Source organism: Anabrus simplex, chromosome 12 (genome assembly GCF_040414725.1).
Source record: "Anabrus simplex isolate iqAnaSimp1 chromosome 12, ASM4041472v1, whole genome shotgun sequence".
Classification (NCBI taxonomy): Eukaryota; Metazoa; Arthropoda; class Insecta; order Orthoptera; family Tettigoniidae; genus Anabrus; species Anabrus simplex.
In genome coordinates, this window is record NC_090276.1 from 91463068 (window position 1) to 91486224 (window position 23157).

At 43.2% G+C, this 23157-nt stretch overlaps 1 protein-coding gene across 1 annotated transcript in view; it reads left to right on the plus strand.

Annotated features, from left to right (window-relative positions):
- The first annotated feature begins 245 nt into the window (after positions 1-245).
- Positions 246-23157, plus strand: part of LOC136884161 (uncharacterized) — a 122630-nt gene continuing 99718 nt past the window's right edge. The window contains exon 1 of the mRNA XM_067156200.2: positions 246-402. Within this exon, the coding sequence (XP_067012301.2) occupies positions 246-402 (157 nt within the window). The remainder of the gene's footprint in view (positions 403-23157) is intronic.

A 23157-nucleotide genomic window follows, 5' to 3' on the forward strand; every position in this document is an offset into this window, starting at 1 on the left:
TATTTAGAATCTCTCCAAAAATAAACACGTATTGAATATTTTGTTTTCGACTTGAAATAGGGCTGATAGCTTGGTCATCTTAGTTTACAAAGAGGTTCTGGGGTAAGTGAAATCCATTTTTGGTGAGTTTTTATCCTTTGAGAGGAGCGAGGAGCGCTGTGTGACGGGTGGCCGCCAGCGCCTGCGTGCACCCCGTGCTGCTGCAGCCCGCCCGACTGCTCTGTGCAGTCCAGTGAGAGATCATCATGTGGAGTGGATGTGGCTGTGTCCTGGCGGTCCTGCTGCTCTCTGAGCTGGGCGAGGCCTCCTCCGAGAGCCACGCGGGGCTGTCCACCACCTTTGGGCAGAACAACAAGCAGAACCAACCCAACAACAACAACAACAACAACAATCACCAGCAGGGTGAGTTCTTTTCTAATTCCTTGCTCAGTGGTCAAAGTAGTGGCCTTTCGCCTACAGGGCCATGGGGTAGATTGCCGACCGGCCAGGTCAGGTATTTTAACTGCATATTTTTTATTCTTCTACCTCACCACACCAGAGAACACTGCATAGTTTCCAGTCCGCAAAACTGGGCGAAATCCATACAACAGCCAAGGTAATTCCCGTAAGACAGGGGTTTACCAGTTGTACTTCCTCTTAGAACAATAATCACCATCAAAGTAGTCCATTCCCCACTCCTTCTCAGCATTCACAAGATGTGTACATAACAATGTATTTATTTATTCACCCGCACTACATTGTCTGCATATTTACAGGACTCTGTTTCATACATAGGGGCTGCCTGGTCGAGGCGGTAAAGGGTGCTCGGTTCGCCCGGAAGGACGTGGGTTCGAATCCCCGTCAGGAAGTCGTAAACTTTAAGAAACGAGATTTCTACTTCCGGAGGTGCATATGGCCCTGAGGTTCACTCAGCTTACACCAAAAAATGAGTACCAGGTTAATTCCTGGGGACAAAGGCGGCCGGGCGTAGAGCTTACCACTCTACCCCATCAAGAGCCGAGGTTACGGATAGTGGAAACCTTTATCTTCCACCCCTCCAAGGGCCTTCATGGCCTGTACGGAGATGACTTTGCTTTGCTTTGCTTGTTTCTTATAAACGTAATTCTTCTAATAACATTAAAACTTAAAAGAAATTAATCTTGTAACTAACTTTTACATATTTTGCAGTAGTAGTCTTATTGTCCGCCTCTGTGGTGTAGAGGTTAGTTTCATTAGCTGCCACTTCCGGAGGCCCGGGGTCGATTCCCGGCTCTGCCACGAAATTTGAAAAGTACTGGAACGGGGTCCAATCAGCCTCGGGAGGTCAAATGAGTAGAGGTAGGTTCGATTCCCACCTCAGCCATCCTGGAAGTGGTTTTCCGTGGTTTCCCACTTCTCTTGCAGGCAAATGCTGGGATGATACATAACGTAAGGCCACGGCCGCTTCCTTCCCTCATCCTTGTCTGTCCCTTCCAATCTTCCCATCCCCCCGCAAGGCCCTTGTTCAGAATAGCAAGTGAGGCCGCCTGGGTCATTCTCCCCAGTTGTATCCCCCGATCCAGAGTCTAAAGCTCCAGGACACTGCCCTTGAGGCGGTAGAGATGGGATCCCTCGCTGAGTCCGAGGGACAAGCCAACCCTGGAGAGTAAACAGATTAATAATAATAATAATAATAATAATAATAATAATAATAATAATAATAATAATAATAATAATAAGTGCCATTACCATATTAATGCTTAAAATAAAATTAAATGTATTATTATTATTATTATTATTATTATTATTATTATTATTATTATTATTATTATTATTATTATTATTATTATTATTATTATTATTATTATTATTATTATACATAACAAAAGCACACCAACCTCAACGGAGTCGACTCAACATATCAGTGAAAAACGTTCCACGTGAGGTGAAACCCTGTGTGTGGTAATTTAGAATGTTTTGTAAAGAAAAAATATTTTTAACAATGTCGCAGGAAGTAGGATGAACAGCACATGGCGCAGCATCCAATAGACTCTGAATATGATGACGTGATATTTTCATTAAGGTAGTTCTTTCAATAACAGTTTTATTATTTGCTAACGATTTAACGTCACACACACGCACAGAGGGGACAGAGGCTAAGGCTGAGGAGGAAGCAATCGATGGTGAACTTAATAATACTGTAGAACAGGCTCAGCATTTGCTTCGTGTGAAAATAGGAAAACCAAGAAAATAATCATAACAAGGGGAGGACGGAGGTATGAAGTCGACGAACGTTCGGACGTTGATCTTAGAAAAGCCAAAAAAAAAAGTCTCGCACGGTTTGTATCACTGGGCACTAACGAGAGAGTGGCCCTTAACAAGTAAGTGGAGGTAATGTAGGGCAACCGTCCTCGCCCACCACTTGGGGTTACATAGTAACGTCTCCAACCACTAATAGGCGAATTAGATAACTGTGACCCCCTGTGGGAGGGGCGGTAGAATAACACCCACGGTATCCCCTGCCTTTCGTAAGAGGCGACTAAAAGGAGGCCAGGGGCTCTTAATTGGTAGCGTGGGCTGGCAACCACGTGGCCCTTAGCTGAGCCCTGGGATTCCTTCCACTTACTTGTGCTAGCCACCTCACTTTCATCTATCCCGTCCGACCTCCGACAGACTGATGATTTCGAAGAGGCATTGGCAAATCTTATCTCGGCATACGATGACATTGTACTCATGGGTGACTTTAACACTGACCTTTTAAAGAAGACTAGTGACGCGAACAATCTACTGAATTTGTTTCTCGCTACAAACCCCTCGACGCTACTCTTACCGCACAAGTCATACCTTAATTGATCTTCTTGTGACATATCACCGGATAGGTCGCTGCTCCTGGCACCTCATGTATGTGTGTTATTCTACACGAATACCCAAGTGCAAACCAGGGTACCGAGCTCGACAGCTGCAGCCGTTTAAGTGCGACCAGTATCCAGTATTCGGGAGATAGTAGGTCCGAACCCCACTGTCGGCAGCCCTGAAGATGGTTTTCCGTGGTTTCCCAATTTCACACCAGGCAAATGCTAGGGCTGTACCTTAATTAAGGCCACGGACGCTTCCTTCCCACTCCTAGCCCTTTCCTGTCCCATCGTCGTCATAAGACCTATCTGTGTCCGTGCGACGTAAAGCAACTAGCAAAAAAAACAACACGCTACATTGCAATACGAGAATTACGACATATGGACAGGAATAAACTGCGCCACGATACATATAATTTGCCTTGGGACAGTATACGTAATTTTCAGAACATAAACTCTAAAGTAAACAAATTCAGTTCACTGGTACTGGAAATATTTGACAAGCACGTAATAAAGAAACAGGTAAGAATCGCCCGCCATTCTTCCGCGTGGCTAACGGCCGAGATAAGATCTGCTATGGCCAGTTGTGACAAACTGTACAAATCATACAAACAGACGCATGACACAGGTGATTTTGAGCCGTACAAGATTCTGAGCAGCAGGACCAGTCAGTTAATTAGGAATTCTAAATATAAATAATTTCAGGAACTGATAAACAATAACAGCCCGAGACAAGAATGGAGTAAATTACGTACGTTTGGTACAGGTAAAGAGTTAGAGCAACATGTATCAATCATATCGCTAGATGATTTAAATGACTATTTCGTACGGCCAGGAATACCCTCTACCTCCTTCCATAAAAGTTCACTGCCCTTCAACAGCAGTCGGTGTGTGAGCAATTCTGTTTTAGAAATTTCAGCTCGAATGGCGTTAAAGGTGTGATGTACTCCGTGACATCTAATGCGATAGGTAATGATGACGTTTCTTTATCGCTGGTTAAGGATATCTGTTCTGCCAATACTAACTACTGCCTGACACACGGAGTGTTCCCAGATGTTTGGAAGATGCCCAGTATCCATCCTACCACCCCTATCCACGCCTAGTTCACACACAAGTTACTGCATACCTTAGCAAGCATTCCCTCCTCAAACCCTTTCAGTCCAGCTTCAGGAAAGGACAGAGCACTGCGGCAGCTTTATTACGAGTGACAGATGGCATCAGACGTGCAATCGATCAACAGGACGTGACTGCACTGACATTATTAGATCTCAGTAGCGCTTCGACACTGTCAACTCTCAGTTACAAGTGCACAAACTTCGAGAGCTAAATTTTAATAGTACACTGACTGACAGAGCAAATGCAACACCAAGAAGGAGTGGTCAGAACTTTATGCCAATTGCAGGGTAGACTGACGTCACTGAGGTATGCTCATGATGTGAAATGCGCCGCTGTGCTGCGCACGTAGCGAACGATAAATGGGACACGGCGTTGGCGAATGGCCCACTTCGTACCGTGATTTCTCAGCCGACAGTCATTGTAGAACGTGTTGTCGTGTACCACAGGACACGTGTATAGCTAAGAATGCCAGGCCGCCGTCAACGGAGGCATTTCCAGCAGACAGACGACTTTACGAGGGGTATGGTGATCGGGCTGAGAAGGGCAGGTTGGTCGCTTCGTCAAATCGCAGCCGATACCCATAGGGATGTGTCCACGGTGCAGCGCCTGTGGCGAAGATGGTTGGCGCAGGGACATGTGGCACGTGCGAGGAGTCCAGGCGCAGCCCGAGTGACGTCAGCACGCGAGGATCGGCGCATCCGCCGCCAAGCGGTGGCAGCCCCGCACGCCACGTCAACCGCCATTCTTCAGAATGTGCAAGACACCCTGGCTGTTCCAATATCGACCAGAACAATTTCCCGTCAATTGGTTGAAGGAGGCCTGTACTCCCGGCGTCCGCTCAGAAGACTACCATTGACTCCACAGCATAGACGTGCACGCCTGGCATGGTGCCGGGCTAGAGCGACTTGGATGAGGGAATGGCGGAACGTCGTGTTCTCCGATGAGTCACGCTTCTGTTCTGTCAGTGATAGTCACCGCAGACGAGTGTGGCGTCGGCGTGGAGAAAGGTCAAATCCGGCAGTAACTGTGGAGCGCCCTACCGCTAGACAACGCGGCATCATGGTTTGGGGCGCTATTGCGTATGATTCCACGTCACCTCTAGTGCGTATTCAAGGCACGTTAAATGCCCACCGCTACGTGCAGCATGTGCTGCGGCCGGTGGCACTCCCGTACCTTCAGGGGCTGCCCAATGCTCTGTTTCAGCAGGATAATGCCCGCCCACATACTGCTCGCATCTCCCAACAGGCTCTACGAGGTGTACAGATGCTTCCGTGGCCAGCGTACTCTCCGGATCTCTCACCAATCGAACACGTGTGGGATCTCATTGGACGCCGTTTGCAAACTCTGCCCCAGCCTCGTACGGACGACCAACTGTGGCAAATGGTTGACAGAGAATGGAGAACCATCCCTCAGGACACCATCCGCACTCTTATTGACTCTGTACCTCGACATGTTTCTGCGTGCATCGCCGCTCGCGGTGGTCCTACATCCTACTGAGTCGATGCCGTTCGCATTGTGTAACCTGCATATCAGTTTGAAATAAACATCAATTATTCGTCCGTGCCGTCTCTGTTTTTTCCCCAACTTTCATCCCTTTCGAACCACTCCTTCTTGGTGTTGCATTTGCTCTGTCAGTCAGTGTATGTCACTTGGGTTGTTTTACTCTTACCTTGAAAATCGAAGGCGATGTGTGACAGTTGGAAATGTGAGTTCGGATGGCAAAGTAAGACCCTCGGTGTCCCTCAGGGGTCGGTCCTCGGACCAATGTTATTTATCATCCAAATTAATGATATATCAAAAGCACTCACATTCTGCAAATTGCAAGTGTACGCGGATGATGTACAGATTTACTATCATTCAAAGCCGAGTGATATCGATACTGCAATTACTAAAATGAATTCCGACCTTCAACATCTTAGTGACTATGCAAATAAAAACAGTTCATTAATATTCCCAAATAAAACTCAAGTTAGTATTATCGGTACCAGTAAAAACCTATACTCCTTCAAGCAACGGGACATCTATTCAATAATTTTGAACAATAAAATTATGCCCCACTATTTCAGTGACTAACTTAGGAATTATTATGACTGAGACCCTAAATTAGACTCAACAGGTGATAAGCCATGTAATAAAGTACATGAGTGCTTATATCCATTGAACCGTTTGTGTAATGTATTCTCTGTTCGACTTAAAAGACAACTAAATTGCTCTTTGATACTACCTATATTTGACTATTGTGAAACTGTGTTGACTGAAATAACTTGCAAAAGTAACAAGATCCCTCTATTGGTGGGGGTGCTAGAATTACACTCACGGTATCCCCTGCCTGTCGTAAGAGGCAAACAAATAGGGCCCAAGGGTCTCCTAACATGGAAGCGTGCTGCAGTCGCTTAAGTGCGGGCAGTGTCCAGTAATCGGGAGATAGTGGGTTCGAGCCCCACTGTCGGCAGCCCTGAAGATGGTTTTCCGTGGTTTCCCATTTTCACACCAGGCAAATGCCGGGGCTGTACCTTAATTAAGGCCACGGCCGATTCCTTCCAATTCCTAGGCCTTTCCTATCCCGTCGTCGCCGTAAGACCTATCTGTGTCGGTGCGACGTAAAGCAAATAGCAAAACATGGAAGCGTGGGTTGGCAACCACGGTGCCCTCATCTGGGTCCTGGCATTGCTTTTAGTTACTTTTGCCAGGCTCCTTGCTTTAATCTATCCTATCCGAATTCCTTCGGTCAAATCTTCTTCTTTTCTGACCCCGATCGTATTAGATCACTCGAGGGCTACGGAGTCTTTCATTTTCACGGCCTTTGTGACCCTTGTCTTTCTTTGACCGATATCTTCATTTTTCGAAGTGTCGGATCCCTTCCTTTTCTTCTCTCTGATTAGTGTTATATACAGGATGGTTGCCTAGTTGTACTTCCCCATAAAACAATAATCACCACCATCAGCAGCACTGATTTGCATTTTCGTCTGTCCCCTGGTGGCAAATTCCCTATCAGTTGTTTACCAAGTGATTTCAAAGAAGTTGGAATTGTTCGAACATTTCCTTTGGCAAATTACTCCAGTACCTGATTCCTCTTCCTATATATGCCCCAGTTTCTCCTGCTCAATTCCAACTTCATCTCTCGGAATCTTCGCTCAAGCTTACTCGTCTACTGATGTGCACTACTCTTTTGTCGGAAATCAGCCCCAACAAATCGTTGTGTTTTCCTTCCGATCGTTCCCAGTTCTCGCATACACTGGAACAAAAACAGGGAAGCATATGAATAAGACGAAGAATGAAGCTGGTAGTGAAAACTGGCTGAAAAACCGTTCGTAGCACCTTGTGACATGGTGACACAGAAGACTGACTCGGAACGTCAACCACAAAGTAATTCCTCCGTCACTGTAGCGTCGCTCGTACGTAGTGTTGCCAACTCAGCGGATTTTCCGCCAAATTTGGCGGATTTTTAAACACAATAGCGGATAAATTTTCCATTTAGCGGATAGCGGATTTTTTGATCGATTTTCAAACTTCTTTTAGCGATTTTCAACGGTAACAATATCACCTTTCATCACCAGGGAAAAAAATAATATAGAATTTACTACGGCATAATAGTCTACTTATTCCCGTTGTATTGAACTTATGATGCATACTACGACTCGTTTTCTGGACCAGCTCAATTAGAATTTGTTACAATCGTTAGTGTACTCTTGATGAGCCGGGTAGTGTCGTGTTTGATAACGTGCTTCTTTTGACATCAGGTTCTTTCTGGTACGTCAATGTGTCGAAAGAATAGGTTAAAAAGTAGTCAGATATTTCGTAAAGAGTGGTTAAATAATTAAACTTTTAAAGACTAGTTGGTTGAGCTTCCAACTGATCCCAAATACCGACGGTGCGTCTATTGGCAGCGAAATTGTTTGACATTATCTCTTTCCGCATTTATCAAAAACATTGAAAACAGTAATGAAAGTGAAAATAACTTTCGGAATAGATTTGAAAATTTCCGTATGTGCTTTGCTGCTGTGAACTGCCAGCATATACTTTGAAAAATAATGGTACCATGTAGTTTCATATGAAACCACAGCACATCTGCTTCAGAGCAATAGTGTGGGGAGGAGAAGATGAACTCCTGTTCTGAAACTGGTGAGCGTTGAGTTAATCTCTTTAATTAAAACAGCTGGTATATACTATTTTGCTTCAGTTCGAAAATTAGCGGAATTTAGCGGATATTCAACAAAAATTTAGCGGAGAAAAGATTTATGGGTTGGCAACACTGCTCATACGTTGGTAACTATCAGATGACACCCACACCAGAACTCAACACAGAGGTGTCAAGACTGTTCAGGTATTGACAACCTACACGCCGTGTTCCGAGTTCACAAAATGACTTTACCACTCTTTCTTGAGGAAGTCGTAAAAGTCGCTAAATCGTAAAGCAGTTTCTGTACTTACAGGTATCGATTGGTCAGACACGCAAGACTTGTGTAGTCTTAGAGGGACCACTTTATAGCTTAGGAATAACTTTATTTACAGACTGAGCCGTTTAGTACTGGGTGATTCACTAAGTAACGTAACAAGGCCTCCTGATTCCTATCACGTGACAAAGTAACGTGCTGACATCTCTCAAACTAGATATCCCATCCCGCTTAACTCGCCCTGTGAGTGGGGGCGGTAGAATAACACCCACGGTATTCCCTGCCTGTCGTAAGAGGCGATTAAAAGGGGTCCCATGGGTTCTGAACTTTGGAGCGTGGATTGGCGACCACGGGGCCCTTAGCTGAGTCCTGACATTGCTTCCACTTACTACTGCCAGGCTCCTCACCTTCATCTATCCTATCCGACCTCCCTTGGTCAACTCTTGTTCTTTTCTGACCCCGACGCTATTAGGTTTGCGAGGGCTAGGGAGTCTTTCATTTTCACGCCCTTCGTGGCCCTTGTCTTCCTTTGGCCGATATCTTCATTTTTCGAACGGTGATCCCTTCCATTTTTCTCTCTGATTAGTGTTATATAGAGGATGGTTGCCTAGTTGTACTTCCTCTTAAAACAATAATCACCACCACCACCACCGCTTAACTCGAAATATGGGGCGTTAAGGTGATGGTGGTATTTATTGTTTCGAGAGGAAGTACACCTACACAACCATTCTCTATTAACAATAATCAGAGAGAAAAAATGGAAGGGATCCGATACTTCGAAAAATGAAGGTATCGGCCAAAGGAAGACAAGGACCACGAAGGGCATGAAGATGAAAGACTCCCTAGGCCTCAAGTGCTCTAAAACCGTCGGGGTCGGAAAAGAACAAGAATTGAGCAAGGAAGGTCGGATAGGATAGATGAAAGTGAGGAGCGTGGCACATGTAAGTTGAAGCAATGCCAGGACTCAGCTAACGGCCCCGAGGTCGGAAATCCACGGTCTCAAGTCGAAAGCCCCCGGAGCTCCTTTTCTGTGAGACATCCAGTTATAGCATTAGACAATGGATCAAACTTAATCCCAAAAAAAACCAGTTACCAACATCTATTACTAAGATGGATAATATGAACAAGTTTCGGAAGTTCATTCAAATTATTTAATTAATATTGTGACTTGTGTATTATGGATATATGTGCTTTTTACATTTTATATCTTAACACTATATATGATCCTATCCGACCTCCCTAAGTTAAGTCTTGTTCTTTTCTGACCCCGACGCTATTAGGTTTGCGAGGACTAGGGAGTCTTTCATTTTCATGCCCTTGGTGGCCCTTGCCTTTCTTTGACCGATATCTTCATTTTTTGAAGTGTCGGACCCTTTCCATTTTTTTCTCTCTGATTAGTGTTATATAGAGGATGGTTGCCTAGCTGTACTTCCTCTTAAAACAATAATCACCTCCACCACCATTCCTTAGTTGAAAGGTCAGCGTAAGGGACCGCGGGTTCGATTCCCGAACGGGTCCGGATTTTACTTGCGTATAGCGCATTCCTCTTGCTCGGGAACTGGATATTTGTGTTTGTCTTCATACACATCACAGAAACACACAACATTCAATACATGGGATTGGCGTCGGGAAGGACATCCGGGCGTAAAACTGTGCTGAATTGATCTAAAGGTAAGAGGGAAAAGGGGAGGAAGGCGATGGCTACAACTGTTCTGTGTATGATCACACATTCTTGAACTCTGTCCGATATTCCCCTAATTCCTTTCGTTGTTTTGTTTTTGCCATCCGGGACAAAGCTCATTCAGCCAGGTAAGGGATCTGTTGTTGAGGTTATAAGGAAAAGCATCCTTAATTCTCGTGTCAATGCCGGCCTGGAATCGGACAACAGGACAATCATATTGTAGGCCCCCAAAATGGCTGTAAATATGGATGCTGTCGCAGGTGGCTTGAATTTACCACAGCTGCCTGAATTTACATCGATATAAGCACTATTACTGTCGTTTGGTCCATGTGTGTAGATAAGTCGGGCGTGTGGCCATTCAAGCTGATGTAGTTGCAGTTCTCAGAGACCTCAAATGATGTTCCTAGTCTTCTTATTCGTAGTTTTCGTGTAGACTAAATGGTTTCCAGTTTTACGTTGCGGTGATTTAGAGAGGATTTTATAAGCGATGAGGAGAAAAAAGTATCCTGGTAGTGGGAAATGAACTTGCGGATGAAGCTGCAAAAGAAGCTACGGACATTTCTGCTATGGATATTTGTTCTCAGTTACGTCGAACCATCATTCCGTCCTGGGAATCGGAGTGGCTAGCTATCCCAACTTCCAACAAGCTGTGGTGGTCCTCTTCCCGCCTTCACGAAGATTTCTTCTTTTTTTTTTTGGTATTTGCTTTACGTCGCACTGACACAGACAGGTCTTATGGCGACGATGGGACACGGAAGGCCAAGGAGTGGGAAGGAAGCGGCCATGGCCTTGCATAAGGTACAACCACAGCTTTTCCCTGGTGTGAAAATGGGAAACCACGGAAAACCATCTTCAGGGCTGCCGACAGTGGGATTCGAACCCACTATCTCCCGGATACGAGCTCACAGCTGCGCGCCCCTAACCACACGGCCAACTCTCCCAGTGTACACGAAGAGAGGCCATAGTATTGTGTAGGCCTGCAAGGAACACTCGACTACTGCTGATCTCGTCATCCCCTTTACGTGCGACTGTAGATTAATGAAGGGCTTCTAAATTCTAAATTTTTCAGTGCACTTTTCTGCGAAATATCATTACTATTATTTTATTTTTTAAATTCATTTTTTAAAATTCCTCCTTTCAATGAGGTGGTCTTTTTTTTCCCGCTTAATCTCTTCAGAGAGCGTGGTCACCTAGTTTTACTTCCTCTTAAAACAACAATCACCACCACCTGTTGACGTGTCTGACTCGTTGGCTGAATGGTCAGCGTACTGCCCTTCGGTTCAGAGGGTCCCGGGTTCGATTCCCGGCCGGGTCGGGGATTTTAACCTTCATTGGTTAATTCCAATGGCCCGGGGGCTGGGAGTTTGTGCTGTCCCCAACATCCCTGCAACTCACACACCACACATAACACTATCCTCCACCACAATAACACGCAGTTACCTACACATGGCAGATGCCGCCCACCCTCATCGGAGGGTCTGCCTTACAAGGGCTGCACTCGGCTAGAAATAGCCACACGAAATTAATTTTACCTGTTGACGTTAGTCTTGTCCCCCTTCTTTTGCAGGAGGTCTTTTTTTTTGTATTACTTATTCTTACACTTCAAAGTACAAGTTCTGAAACTCCTCGGGATCAACATTTCACAATTTATCAGATCCTGAGAAGTCTCCATGACATGCGTGCAGGAATGACATAATTTTCGAGTATATTTCACAGACTGACTTTATCTGTTGCCAAGAAAGACCTTGTGGTGTAATGCGGAAAGCGAAATATAAATTACGATAACAGAATGTGCACTAAACGCTTTATCACATCCTGATCCTAATGGAAAATCGATTTTCTGAACAAAAACGGACTGTTTATGGCCCGCGTCGTGAACCGCAGCAGGAAATAGATTGCGTCCCTTGCGTGATTCTCTTAACGAACTGTTTATATTTTGCGTGTCTGTATACAATTACAGATACAAGCGAACATTTTGCCACTGTAAGAGACGAGGATGGGCTCCTGTGCTTTTCTCATTAGTCAATTAGAAAATTCTTCACATGAAGTAACATATTCTAGCGCTGGTGAAGGCTGACAGTACCATCGTCTGCAAAATTGTCATCTCAAACGTGCAATTGGTACAAATTTCTTCATAAATCAATGTGAATGCGTCAATGCCTATGCTGTGTACTGACAAAATATTTAAATCACATCTGCAGATCTGGATTTTTCGCAATGGTTTTAAATGTGTACAAGTTGTAGTCGTGATTTGTGATTGTAAGTCAAAATACTATTTTACAGTCAAATTCGTGAAACGCCAATAACAGAATTTGTTGAAAAATTAAAGGTTAAATACACCAGATCGGGGTTTTGTTACAAAAGGACCCCCTGTGGGTGGAAGACGCAGACGAAGAACACGCCCGCGGTCATAAGGGGAGACACGAGACTACTTGCGATGAGTCCCATTACGTGAGGAACACTATGGGTCGAAGTTACCCACCGCCTTCTCTATCCTATATACTGCCTGCACTATGCTATGCGGTTAACATGCTGTTCAGCGTGAGCTCTTAGTATCACAAATCTCCGTTAGGGGCGCCAGCTAACGCACCCAATTTATCTCCATAGCCACGTTGCTGTGTTCCCGTGCGTTAGTATCGAGTATTTGTGTGTGTGTCTTTGGTTGTAAAATGATGAATTGTTGTATTCCTCTCTGTGCATCATAGCAAAAAATCAAAATTCTTCAGGTGTGAGGTTTCTCGAACTCCCCCCAAGTAAAGAACTTTGGGGAAATTGGCTTAACGCTATAAAAAGGCAAGGATCGACCAAGGGTAGCCAATGGATTCCATCCGATTATTCTCGTGTTTGCGGCCTGAAGTGTAGAGATGGAAATAAAAGATAAGACGAAAATAAAAATATATTGAAGCCAGAGAGTGTGCTTAGTAGGTTTTCGAATTATCTCCTTGCCTTCAAACCAGAAAGTTAGCTCCACGAAGCACAAGACAGCGAGAAGATAATCTCTTCGGAACAAATCTCTGATGAAACAAGCTCTTGAACCGCAGGAAAGATATTGGATGACGAGTACGAAATTCATGTGAGCAATGATGTCTCAATCCAAGTCAATATTCCAAGGAGTAAGAATGACAGAAGTCATCATAAAATCATACATTATAGGCTTCGATCGAGAATTCTGAAACTGCGATGAAAGCTGATGACTAACCATAATTAACGTGAAAGACTACAGAGAAAATTCGAAGACAGCGCAGGAATTGATCGTCTGAATAAAGTAAAGGAAGCAGCTAAATATAATGAACAAAAGACCGTTTGTCTTTTAGATCAATGCATAATTTTCGCAAGACAAAATCGGTGTGGTCAGAAAAAATCACATGCCACATGGCGTGCAGAATAGTACCGAAACGATTATGAATATGGGAGGACTCCTTGTCTAGCGTTAGCTCCATCCCAAAGTACTCTGGACAGGTAGTCTAACTGGGAAATGTTGAGTGTGTTGTCGGGATTGCCCAATTAGTGGAGGAAAGCTGAATATAAAACACTCAGAACAACAGAGCGGAATGTAACAGTGATTGACGATCAAACGGCTAATTAGGTACGGCTCCTCTACGACCGAACCAGTGACAAGTTCTTTTACGTGGTCAATGTTGAAGGGTATGCGGCACAGATATTGGAAAATCTCCCGCTCTCGCGAAGAAACTGTTGTGTTTTGTTGTAACGGACTTACAAAAAAGTTCCCTATTCCTGCTGCCTACTTCCTCGTTAAAGGCTTAGAAGACTCCGATCTGTTCCTTTCAGTTTTTAAATGATTAATGCCGTTGACTGACAATCATAGAACCAATATTTCTAGAGAGGGAAAAATGAGAATCTGTGTAACTCATTCACGTGATCAGAAAAATGACAGCAATGGCCTCATCACCTCCAAGTATGTGAAAGAAGTTTATCGCCTCCAGAGAGACTTGACATTCAAGACTGTTCGGTGTTACGAAAAGCCTGAGGAATGTTCTGCTGTACAAATATTTTCCTAGCGGTTACTGCTGCTAATGAAAGAAAACCACGCCCGTTTATAAACACCTGCTTAGACTTTTCAGAACCGGAATCGACGGTGCGCTTCATGGAACCAATTTTTAAAATTCGCATTCCAGGACGTCATTGACAGAACTCAGCACATACGGCAAAACAATCCAGACTGGGTGCATTTCTATTCACCAGCAGATAAAATACTGCAATGGTTGAATGATTATTTCATCGAGTACGTTAAAATAATTCAGTTGGAATCAAAACTGAAGTGTCTGACTAATGAGGCGGCAGATGCTGTCTTGCTAACTGTGTCTTATCTGTTCCAAAATGCGTTCTTTTCTGTTCTCACTAGACGATTTTCTGCGCGCACTGCAGTATGTATCCTGAAATCTGGTCATGAACAAAGGGTCAGCGAAATAGTGATATAAAAAGTTTTGCGTCCACTGCTCGCAAATCACAGTAAGCAAAGGACTGAAAAGGTTCCGGTACTCCGTTATTCGTGCCGAGAAAATTCTGAAATTTGTATGTGCCATGCGGCAGTGGGATGATCCTAATATATCTATGGTAACTGGAAAGATTTTATATATTTTATGTATCTATACCTTAAGCCAAGCTCAAATGTGAAATGTTAGTTTCTCTACGTGCATTATCTTCTCAATTAGTAACATGCTAAGGATTACTTTTCATTTTATATTGGTGTTACGTACGAACTCTCATTTAAACAACATGTGCTCTGGGTGAAGTAAGTGCTGCCATCTGCAATGTCGCTGTAAACGCAAATCTCGCGGCACAGAGCAGGCAGTATATAGAGATTGAGACGGCGGTGGTAGTACCACCATGTGAGGAACACCATGAGTCTACGTTGCCTGTTATTAGTTCTATTATGAGGGGCGGTGACCTGGGTTTTGGGCCCCGTTTTGTCACAAGCATCATCGCACAATTGGATCACCTGATTGTTTTGACACAAGCATCATCTCACAACTGGATCACCTGATTGTTTTCTCACACGCATCATCTCACAATTGGATCCTCTGATTGTTTTGTCACAAGCATCTTCTCACAATTGGATCACCTGATTGTTTTCTCACAAGCATCATCTCACAATTGGATCCTCTGATTGTTTTGTCACAAGCATCATCTCACAATTGGATCCTCTGATTGTTTTGTCACAAGCATCATCTCACAATTGGATCCTCTGATTGTTTTGTCACACGCATCTTCTCACAATTGGATCCTCTGATTGTTTTGTCACAAGAATCACCTCACAATTGGATCCTCTGATTGTTTTGTCACACGCATCATCTCACAATTGGATCCTCTGATTGTTTTGTCACAAGAATCACCTCACAATTGGATCCTCTGATTGTTTTGTCACACGCATCTTCTCACAATTGGATCCTCTGATTGTTTTGTCACAAGAATCACCTCACAATTGGATCCCCTGATTGTTTTGTCACAAGCATCATCTCACAATTGGATCCTCTGATTGTTTTGTCACAAGCATCTTCTCACAATTGGATCCTCTGATTGTTTTGTCACAAGCATCATCTCACAACTGGATCCCCTGATTGTTTTGTCACATGCATCATCTCACAATTGGATCCCCTGATTGTTTTGTCACAAGCATCATCGCACAATTAGATCCTCTGATTGTTTTGTTTTCGTGGTCATTTTTTCATAATCATTCGTTTTATATTTTAGTTAGTGGAAAGATCTTGAAGTTTTAATTATCATTTTAATTCGTTGCAGCTCGTACTAATCGGCGCCTTTGACCTAGCTATTAGGCCGTCACACAACAATCATCATCATCATCAACAACACCATCACCATCATAATTATATTACTGAAGAAATAGTAGCTTTCGTTGTGCTTTCTGAAGAGAACTAGTTATAGTCTCATTGGAAAGATAGAAGAATGTATGAACGAACGTATGTTCCGAGCCTCATTGTTGTGTTGCTAATCTTTCTCTACCTCTTTTATTCCGTACAACTTAGCATAATGCCATTGTAACAGTTGGAAGGGAATATTTCGGTCTAGCATTTTGTACTAAACAGATGCGTTCTCCGCGTGAATGTTGAACTGATACTCGCAACCTACAAATCTCAGATAGACGAATCAGGATTTGCGTCGATAGCTATATCGACTCAGGTCTCTCTCACGGGTCGTCGGTACAGCAGCATCTAACTTCATAAAGGGTCCATGGATGTGAACGTGGACACGCGACCTATCTATATATATAAAATAAGAGTTTTGTCTGTACTTTGCTCAGAATTTGAAAAGAATGGTATTTCTGTATCGGTCATGTCCATAGTAACAAGGAAATGTATTTTTTTCTTTACCGTAATGTCTGTCTGTCTGTCTGTCTGTCTGTCTGTCTGTCTGTCTGTCTGTCTGTCTGTCTGTCTGTCTGTCTGTCTGTCTGTCTGTCTGTCTGTCTGTCTGTCTGTACAAGCATCGCGAGAAAACGGCTGAAGGGAATTTAATGAAAATCGGAATGTAAAGTCGGGTGATGAACCGCTACAATCTAGGCTATAAATTATTTTATTCACGCCGAGTGAAATGGTAGTTTAGGGGAAGGCCTGAAATTTAATTCTGAAATATTTATGTTATTAGTGGCCGTGTCTTAATGAAAATCGGTATGCAAGGTCGGGGTAATAAGTCGATATAATCTAGGCCATAAATAATTGTATTCACGCTGAGAAAACTGATAGTTTAGTGGAAGGCCTGAAATGTAATCTATATAAAATAAGAGTTTTGTCTGTACATTGCTCAGAAATTGAAAATAATGGTATTTCTGTATCTGTCATGTCCACAGTAACAATGAAATGCATTTTTACTTTTCCGTAATTTCTGTATGTCTGCCCGTCTGTGTGTATATACACGCATCACGAGAAAACGGCTGAAGAGAATTTAGTGAAAATCTGTATGTAAAGTCGGGCGATGAGCCGCTACAATCTAGGCTATAAATTATTTTATTCACGCTGAGTGAAATGGTAGTTTAGGGGAAGGCCTGAAATGTAATTCTCAAATAAGTCATTTATTTATTTCTCAAATAAGGTTCTCAAGCGATACCTGGTAGGAAGGTATCGATAAATACTACATAACTAACATAATTTTAGTTATGTCGTAATTTAGTAGTAGTTATGTAAGAAGTTATTAAATTTCCGATCACTTATGTCTTATACATTGTTACCGTACCGCGTATAATCACAGAGATATTTAATGAATTTGGATTTTTGTTACTAAGTCATATCAGCGCCGAGTCACGAGAAAATGGGTAAACAGAATTTAGTAAAAATAGGTATGTAAATTCTGAGAATAAGTAACTACAGTCTACGATATAAATAATTTTGTTAGACGCCCTAATATCACAGAGTCGAATGAAAACTAATGTGAAGGCCTGCAATATAGAAAGCTCATAAACTTTATCAACAATAACATTACATTGACCATTCTTTGTTGTGATGTGCTTTTTGTCTTCTGTTTCCACTCATCCCCGATAGATAGGATTACTGCAGCAAACCGAATTTTTTAAAAATTTGCTTTACGTCGCACCGACATAGGTAGGTCTTATAGCGACGACGATGGGATAGGAAAGGAATAGGGGTGTGAAGAAAGCGGCCTAGGCTTTAATTAAGGTACAGACTGGTGTGAAAATGGGAAACCACGGAATCCCATCTTCAGGGATGCCGGCAGTAGGGTTCGAATCCACTAACTCCCGGATGCAAGCTCACAGCTGCGCGCCTCTAACCACTCGGCCACCTCGCCTGGTCATATCGAGTGTAACAGCCTGCCTGTATATTGGCGGGAAGTAGCTGGGGAGTTAGATAACTTTCTTCTTTAGCATGCCATTCCTCTGGTTCATACATTTTCTGATATTACTGGTACGTAACACACTGGTTCATCATAGCATTCGAGCTATTCAATCTCTACTCTGAGGCACTGGTTGCAATGAGTAGTGTGCATGTTTAACGGAATAATGTCAGAGGAGTGTTCACGGCAGTCTGCGACCTGGTTAATCCAGCTCTGGAACTTTGTACTGTTAGATCGGCACCGTAGTACTGTTCGTTGAAAGTCAGAAAGTGTGCGGTTTTTCATTTGATCGAGTATTTTATATGATCACATTGCTTTCAATCGCTACATTCCTACTGACGTTTTTGTAATGATCCATGTTGAATTCAGTTAGGAAAACCACCAAGCCAGTCTTCTTGAAAATCCCGTAGCGAAGCACGGGTACATCAGCTAGTTACAAAATAAAATTGTGAGTAGGTACCTGGAATGATTCCAAAAGAGCATGAGAATTGTCTGTTCCCGTAGACATAGCTATGCCGGTATAGTGTTTCAATTACATGTGAATGGCTTTAACGAGTGAGTGCAATTTATTTCATGTCTCCTCACACTAAGTTACTTTCCCGCCTTCATAAAGAGGAGCATGCAAGGAAGGAAATGGAAAAATATCAAAGGGTTAACATTAAACGTCTATGAAGTCTTATCTGGCATTTGAAAATGTTATTGCAAAGGTCAAGACCTGTTTCTGTGATAACACATCCGTGCCAAGTCGACATTTTCTAGCTAGAAATAGGCACACGAAAAAAAAAGTAAGTAAAACTAACAGATGTCTGGATTCTCAAGATATCGATCTAACAAATACCCCTCCCTCAACCTGATGCGGCTCTTGGTTTGCTGAACGAGGCCTCGGTGTCTAGGAGAATAAATAGCTTTATTATTCCCGTCTCAAGTGACGTCACCTAGGTAACGTGTTCGCCTGTTTACTCTCGTGGCGGGCCGAGCTGATGGGCAACAATTTGCAGCATTAATATCGACCTCGAAGGAGGAAGCTATACCATGTTCACACGTTAGACCAGTAGCTGCAGTCGCTTAAGTGCGGCCAGTATCCAGTATTCGGGAGATAGTGGGTTCGAACCCCACTGTCGGCAGCCCTGAAGATGGTTTTCCATTTTCATACCAGGCCTTAATTAAGGCCACGGCCACTTCCTTCCCACTCCTAGCCCTTTCCTGTCCCATCATCGCCATAAGACCTCTCTGTGACGTAAAGCTAAATGTAAAACAAAAGTCTATGTGAGCCAAAGACCGTGTTCACAGGTCAGGGGATTCAGTAAGTAATGTCCGACTCGTTGGCTGAATGGTCAGCGTACTGGCCTTCGGTTCAGAGGGTCCCGGGTTCGATTCCCGGCCGGGTCGGGAATTTTAACCTTCATTGGTTAATTCCAATGGCCCGGGGGCTAACATCCCTGCAACTCACACACCACACATAACACTATCCTCCACCACAATAACACACAATACACATGGCAGATGCCGCCCACCATCATCGGAGGGTCCGCCTTACAAGGGCTGCACTCGGCTAGAAATAGGCACACGAAAAAAAAAAAGTAAGTAATGCACATCATTTCTTTGCTGTTGCGAAATGAGATGTTGAGAAGGACCAAAATAATGATACTTACCTTCGTAGGTAAAGTTACGAAGTTTCATGGTAACATATCAATTTTGTTCTACTGCACATGAAGTATGTCAAAACAGAAAGCTTTCGTTCTTCCAGTTGCAAACATTCACATGACTGTGGAGATCAGGGTAAGCAGAGTATCAACGAGGTAAGAGGTAAAACGAGACTGTCGGAACTTCAACGATTGGAACTGTGGTAGCGGCAACTGTTCAACGCACAGACGGGCTTTTTCGAGCGACAGGCGAACTCCTCAACTTGACACGTCTGTGGGTAGTTCAAACATTTGTTGCAAATGTGTCCCGAGGTGCCTAACACAGAACACAAAACAAAGGAGGACCATTTATGCAGAGTTGCTTGAACATTTCGAGGCTGACGATGATCGTTTATACAAGTCGTTACACGAGATGAAACAGGGATTCATCATTTTAAGACCAAAGGACAGTCCATGGAGTGGCGTCACACGAATTATCCTCGAAAGAAAACTTCAAAACGCCCGCACACGAAGATCAACATGTATGCAAGCTTACTTACTCATTTCCTGAGTATCAGTCACTACGCTCGAGAGGATAACATACATCGCAATTATTTATCACCAAGCCTAAAGATGACAATAATGCACCGCATTTATGGAACCATGTTTATCAGTCGAAATGCAATCTGCCTCGCTCTTTCACTTGATGTACACCCCAGGTACGATGGTAAGTGCGGACACTTAGAGGACACTGCATTTTCAGTCAGTTTTGAAACATTTATCATCCGGTTATTACGAATTACCATTAGCTACAGTATCCTTCTGTTGTTGGCAATATATACACTCATGTTCATAAAAACCAGAACACTTTGAAAGGCTAGAGATAGGAGCTCATACTCACAGGGCATATGCATTAGTACGTCCTGAAGAAATGATTAACATCTGAACCATGTCGGCCCTCACGTTCAAGGTCCACATCGATATCTCGGCGCACCACCACCGACTGCGCCTCTCGTTGTTGCTATAAACAGAAGGTAATTGATCAGTGTGACTTGTGCAGACGTATGCGAGATCCGTACCGTCAAATGGGTGAGTTTGAAAGAGGCATGAGAGAACGACACGCATCCATCCGAGAAATTAGTGCTTTTTTATTTTTTTATTGTCAACATACTATATTACAATACATATAATGCAAATACCCATATACTTCAACAATGAGAAGATTCGGAAACAACAAACACATGCAGTCTGTGATTCAAAGACTAGGTGGGTTATTGCTGTTATCGGACACAATATATTGTACAATAATTGGATAAATGAGCAAACATTTACATCAAATACACACGCCCTGTGTACACAAGAAACAACCAGGCGCCACAGCAATAGGAGCTAAAAGAAGTAATCACTAACACAATAACATAGAGACGCGTTGACAACTGTTAAAGGTCGCTTATTAAATGACACTCCTTGTGACAGCGATGAGAAATTTTATAGTAGGAAGTATTAACACAAGTGCGTTATTAGATGAATGCTACAAGTTTATTAATATACTCCCCAATATACAGGGTTATTCATCTAACATGTTACACAGAAATAACTTCTAAACCATTAAATATATCGGCATTCTGTTTTCATATTCGTGAATGGTACCCAGGGCCTTGTCAAATAACATGCTACTTAGTCTCATGGGGTGATTAAAAACCGAGATATTGATACTAACTCCATATTTTTAAATGGAACGGCAGATATTCATACAGCTGGCCTAAAAGATCAACTGCGTACAAGTTCAAATATGCAAGTATTTTCAAAATCGGACAATTACTTTTTGAGATATAAATAAGAACAGCATGCGCGGTTTTGCTGCCGCATCAGACGGCGTGAAGTCGGGCAAGGACATATTGAGGCGCAAGCTGCTTCCTGGCCTTGATTCCAGCCACAGGACGGATACCAGGCATGTACTGTAAACATAATGTGATGTACAGTAACATGCCCTGGGTGTGCAACGTTATTGTATGACTGGCGAACACACAACGGGGAAGGGAGATTAAAGTTGTATTGTTTTGTTTTGACATGCTGCGCTCAGTTTAGCGTTTTTTCTCACGGATGGGAATGGGAAGGATTTGGAAAGGAAGTCGACCGTGGCATATCACAAAGGTACCTATCCGGTATTTGCCTGGTGTTGAACATGGGACACCATGAAAATCACTTTCAGGTTGGGCGAGCCATGACTCGAACCTACGTTCTCCCGAATGCACGCTGCTACAGTCGCGCTGGAGCTCTGCGGAGATTAATGCGTGTAAAATAAAACATAAATAATAGTGCTGCTGCCATCTCACCACGATCAGCTCTGACCATTTGCTTTTCTAGAAGGAGCTCTTCTGGTGTTTTGTGTTATGTTTATTTCTCAACTCATAGAGTAGTATGAACTGTACACTAAAACCAGTGACAATTATAGCTTTCGTTATGTTCCTTTCAAGGCAAAGTACTTATTTTATTCCTTTTAAACACATCAACCCTTTCTGTCCTGTCATGTGTTCGTCTGTTATACACACTTTGCAAACCTATTACATGTGTACGAGGTGCTTACATCCCTGGTATCCATTCTGTGGCTGAACTCGCTCGCAGGAAACTGCTTGCGCCTCAATATGTCCTTGCTCGACCTCACGCCGTCTGATGCGGCATGCAAAACAGCGCATGATGTTCTTACTTATATCTCAAAAAGTAATTGTCCGATTTTGAAAACACTTATATATTTGAACTTGTACGCAGATGAACTTTTAAATCAGCTGTATGAATTTATGCCGTTCCATTTAAAAATATGGAGTTAGTATCAATATCTCAGTTGTTAATCACCCCATGAGACTAAGTAGCACGTTATTTTACAAGACCCTGGATACCATTTACGAATATGAAAACAGAATGCTGATATCTTTAATGGTTTAGAAGTTATTTCCGTGTAACATGTTAGGTGAATAACCCTGTATAGCTTCTTCTGGGGGGATGCGAGGGCGTTGTGTACAGTGAAACTGATGTCTGCAAATAACTCTTGTTGGGTGTATGGTCTCTTGGCTTGTAACACACAATGTACATAACTGCCTAATAGGAGCACTACAGTATTATTTAGCTGAGCTGGTCTCAAGCTAAAGGTAGGTCGAATAGTCCACTCAGAGGCAATATAGATCTTGGGCTGATTTATGACATAATTAAGTTTCTCTTTGAAGTCACTCCACATCTGTTGTGTGACGTCACATTGCGTCAGTCTATGCTGAATTGTATCCCTAGCAGCTCAGCAAAATCCACAGGCGTCGTTTCCCTGCATATGGATGCGATGGAGTTTGCTATTTGTAGGAATGATATCATGAATTACCTTATACCAAGTATCACATATTGTTGGAGGGAGAATGCGATTTGAGAAGTTCCTCCAGACTCGAGACCAGTTTATTAACAGCGCTGTCCGAACTATTTTCGGGGCTTGATACTGCTGTGTATGTATATACTTATAAAGTGTCTTCGTTGTTATGTCTGGAGATAGGAGGAGATCATGTGGAACGTAGCTCATCTCATAGCGCATGTACCGTGCATGTGGCGCGTGGTGGTGGATATCATAAAATGCTGGCGGGTTCGTAATCTCTTCAGGGTTACACAGTTCCATTAAGAAGTCGCTGGAGCGACCGTTTCCTGCTGCTTGCATCATTCTGAGATTCCGTAAC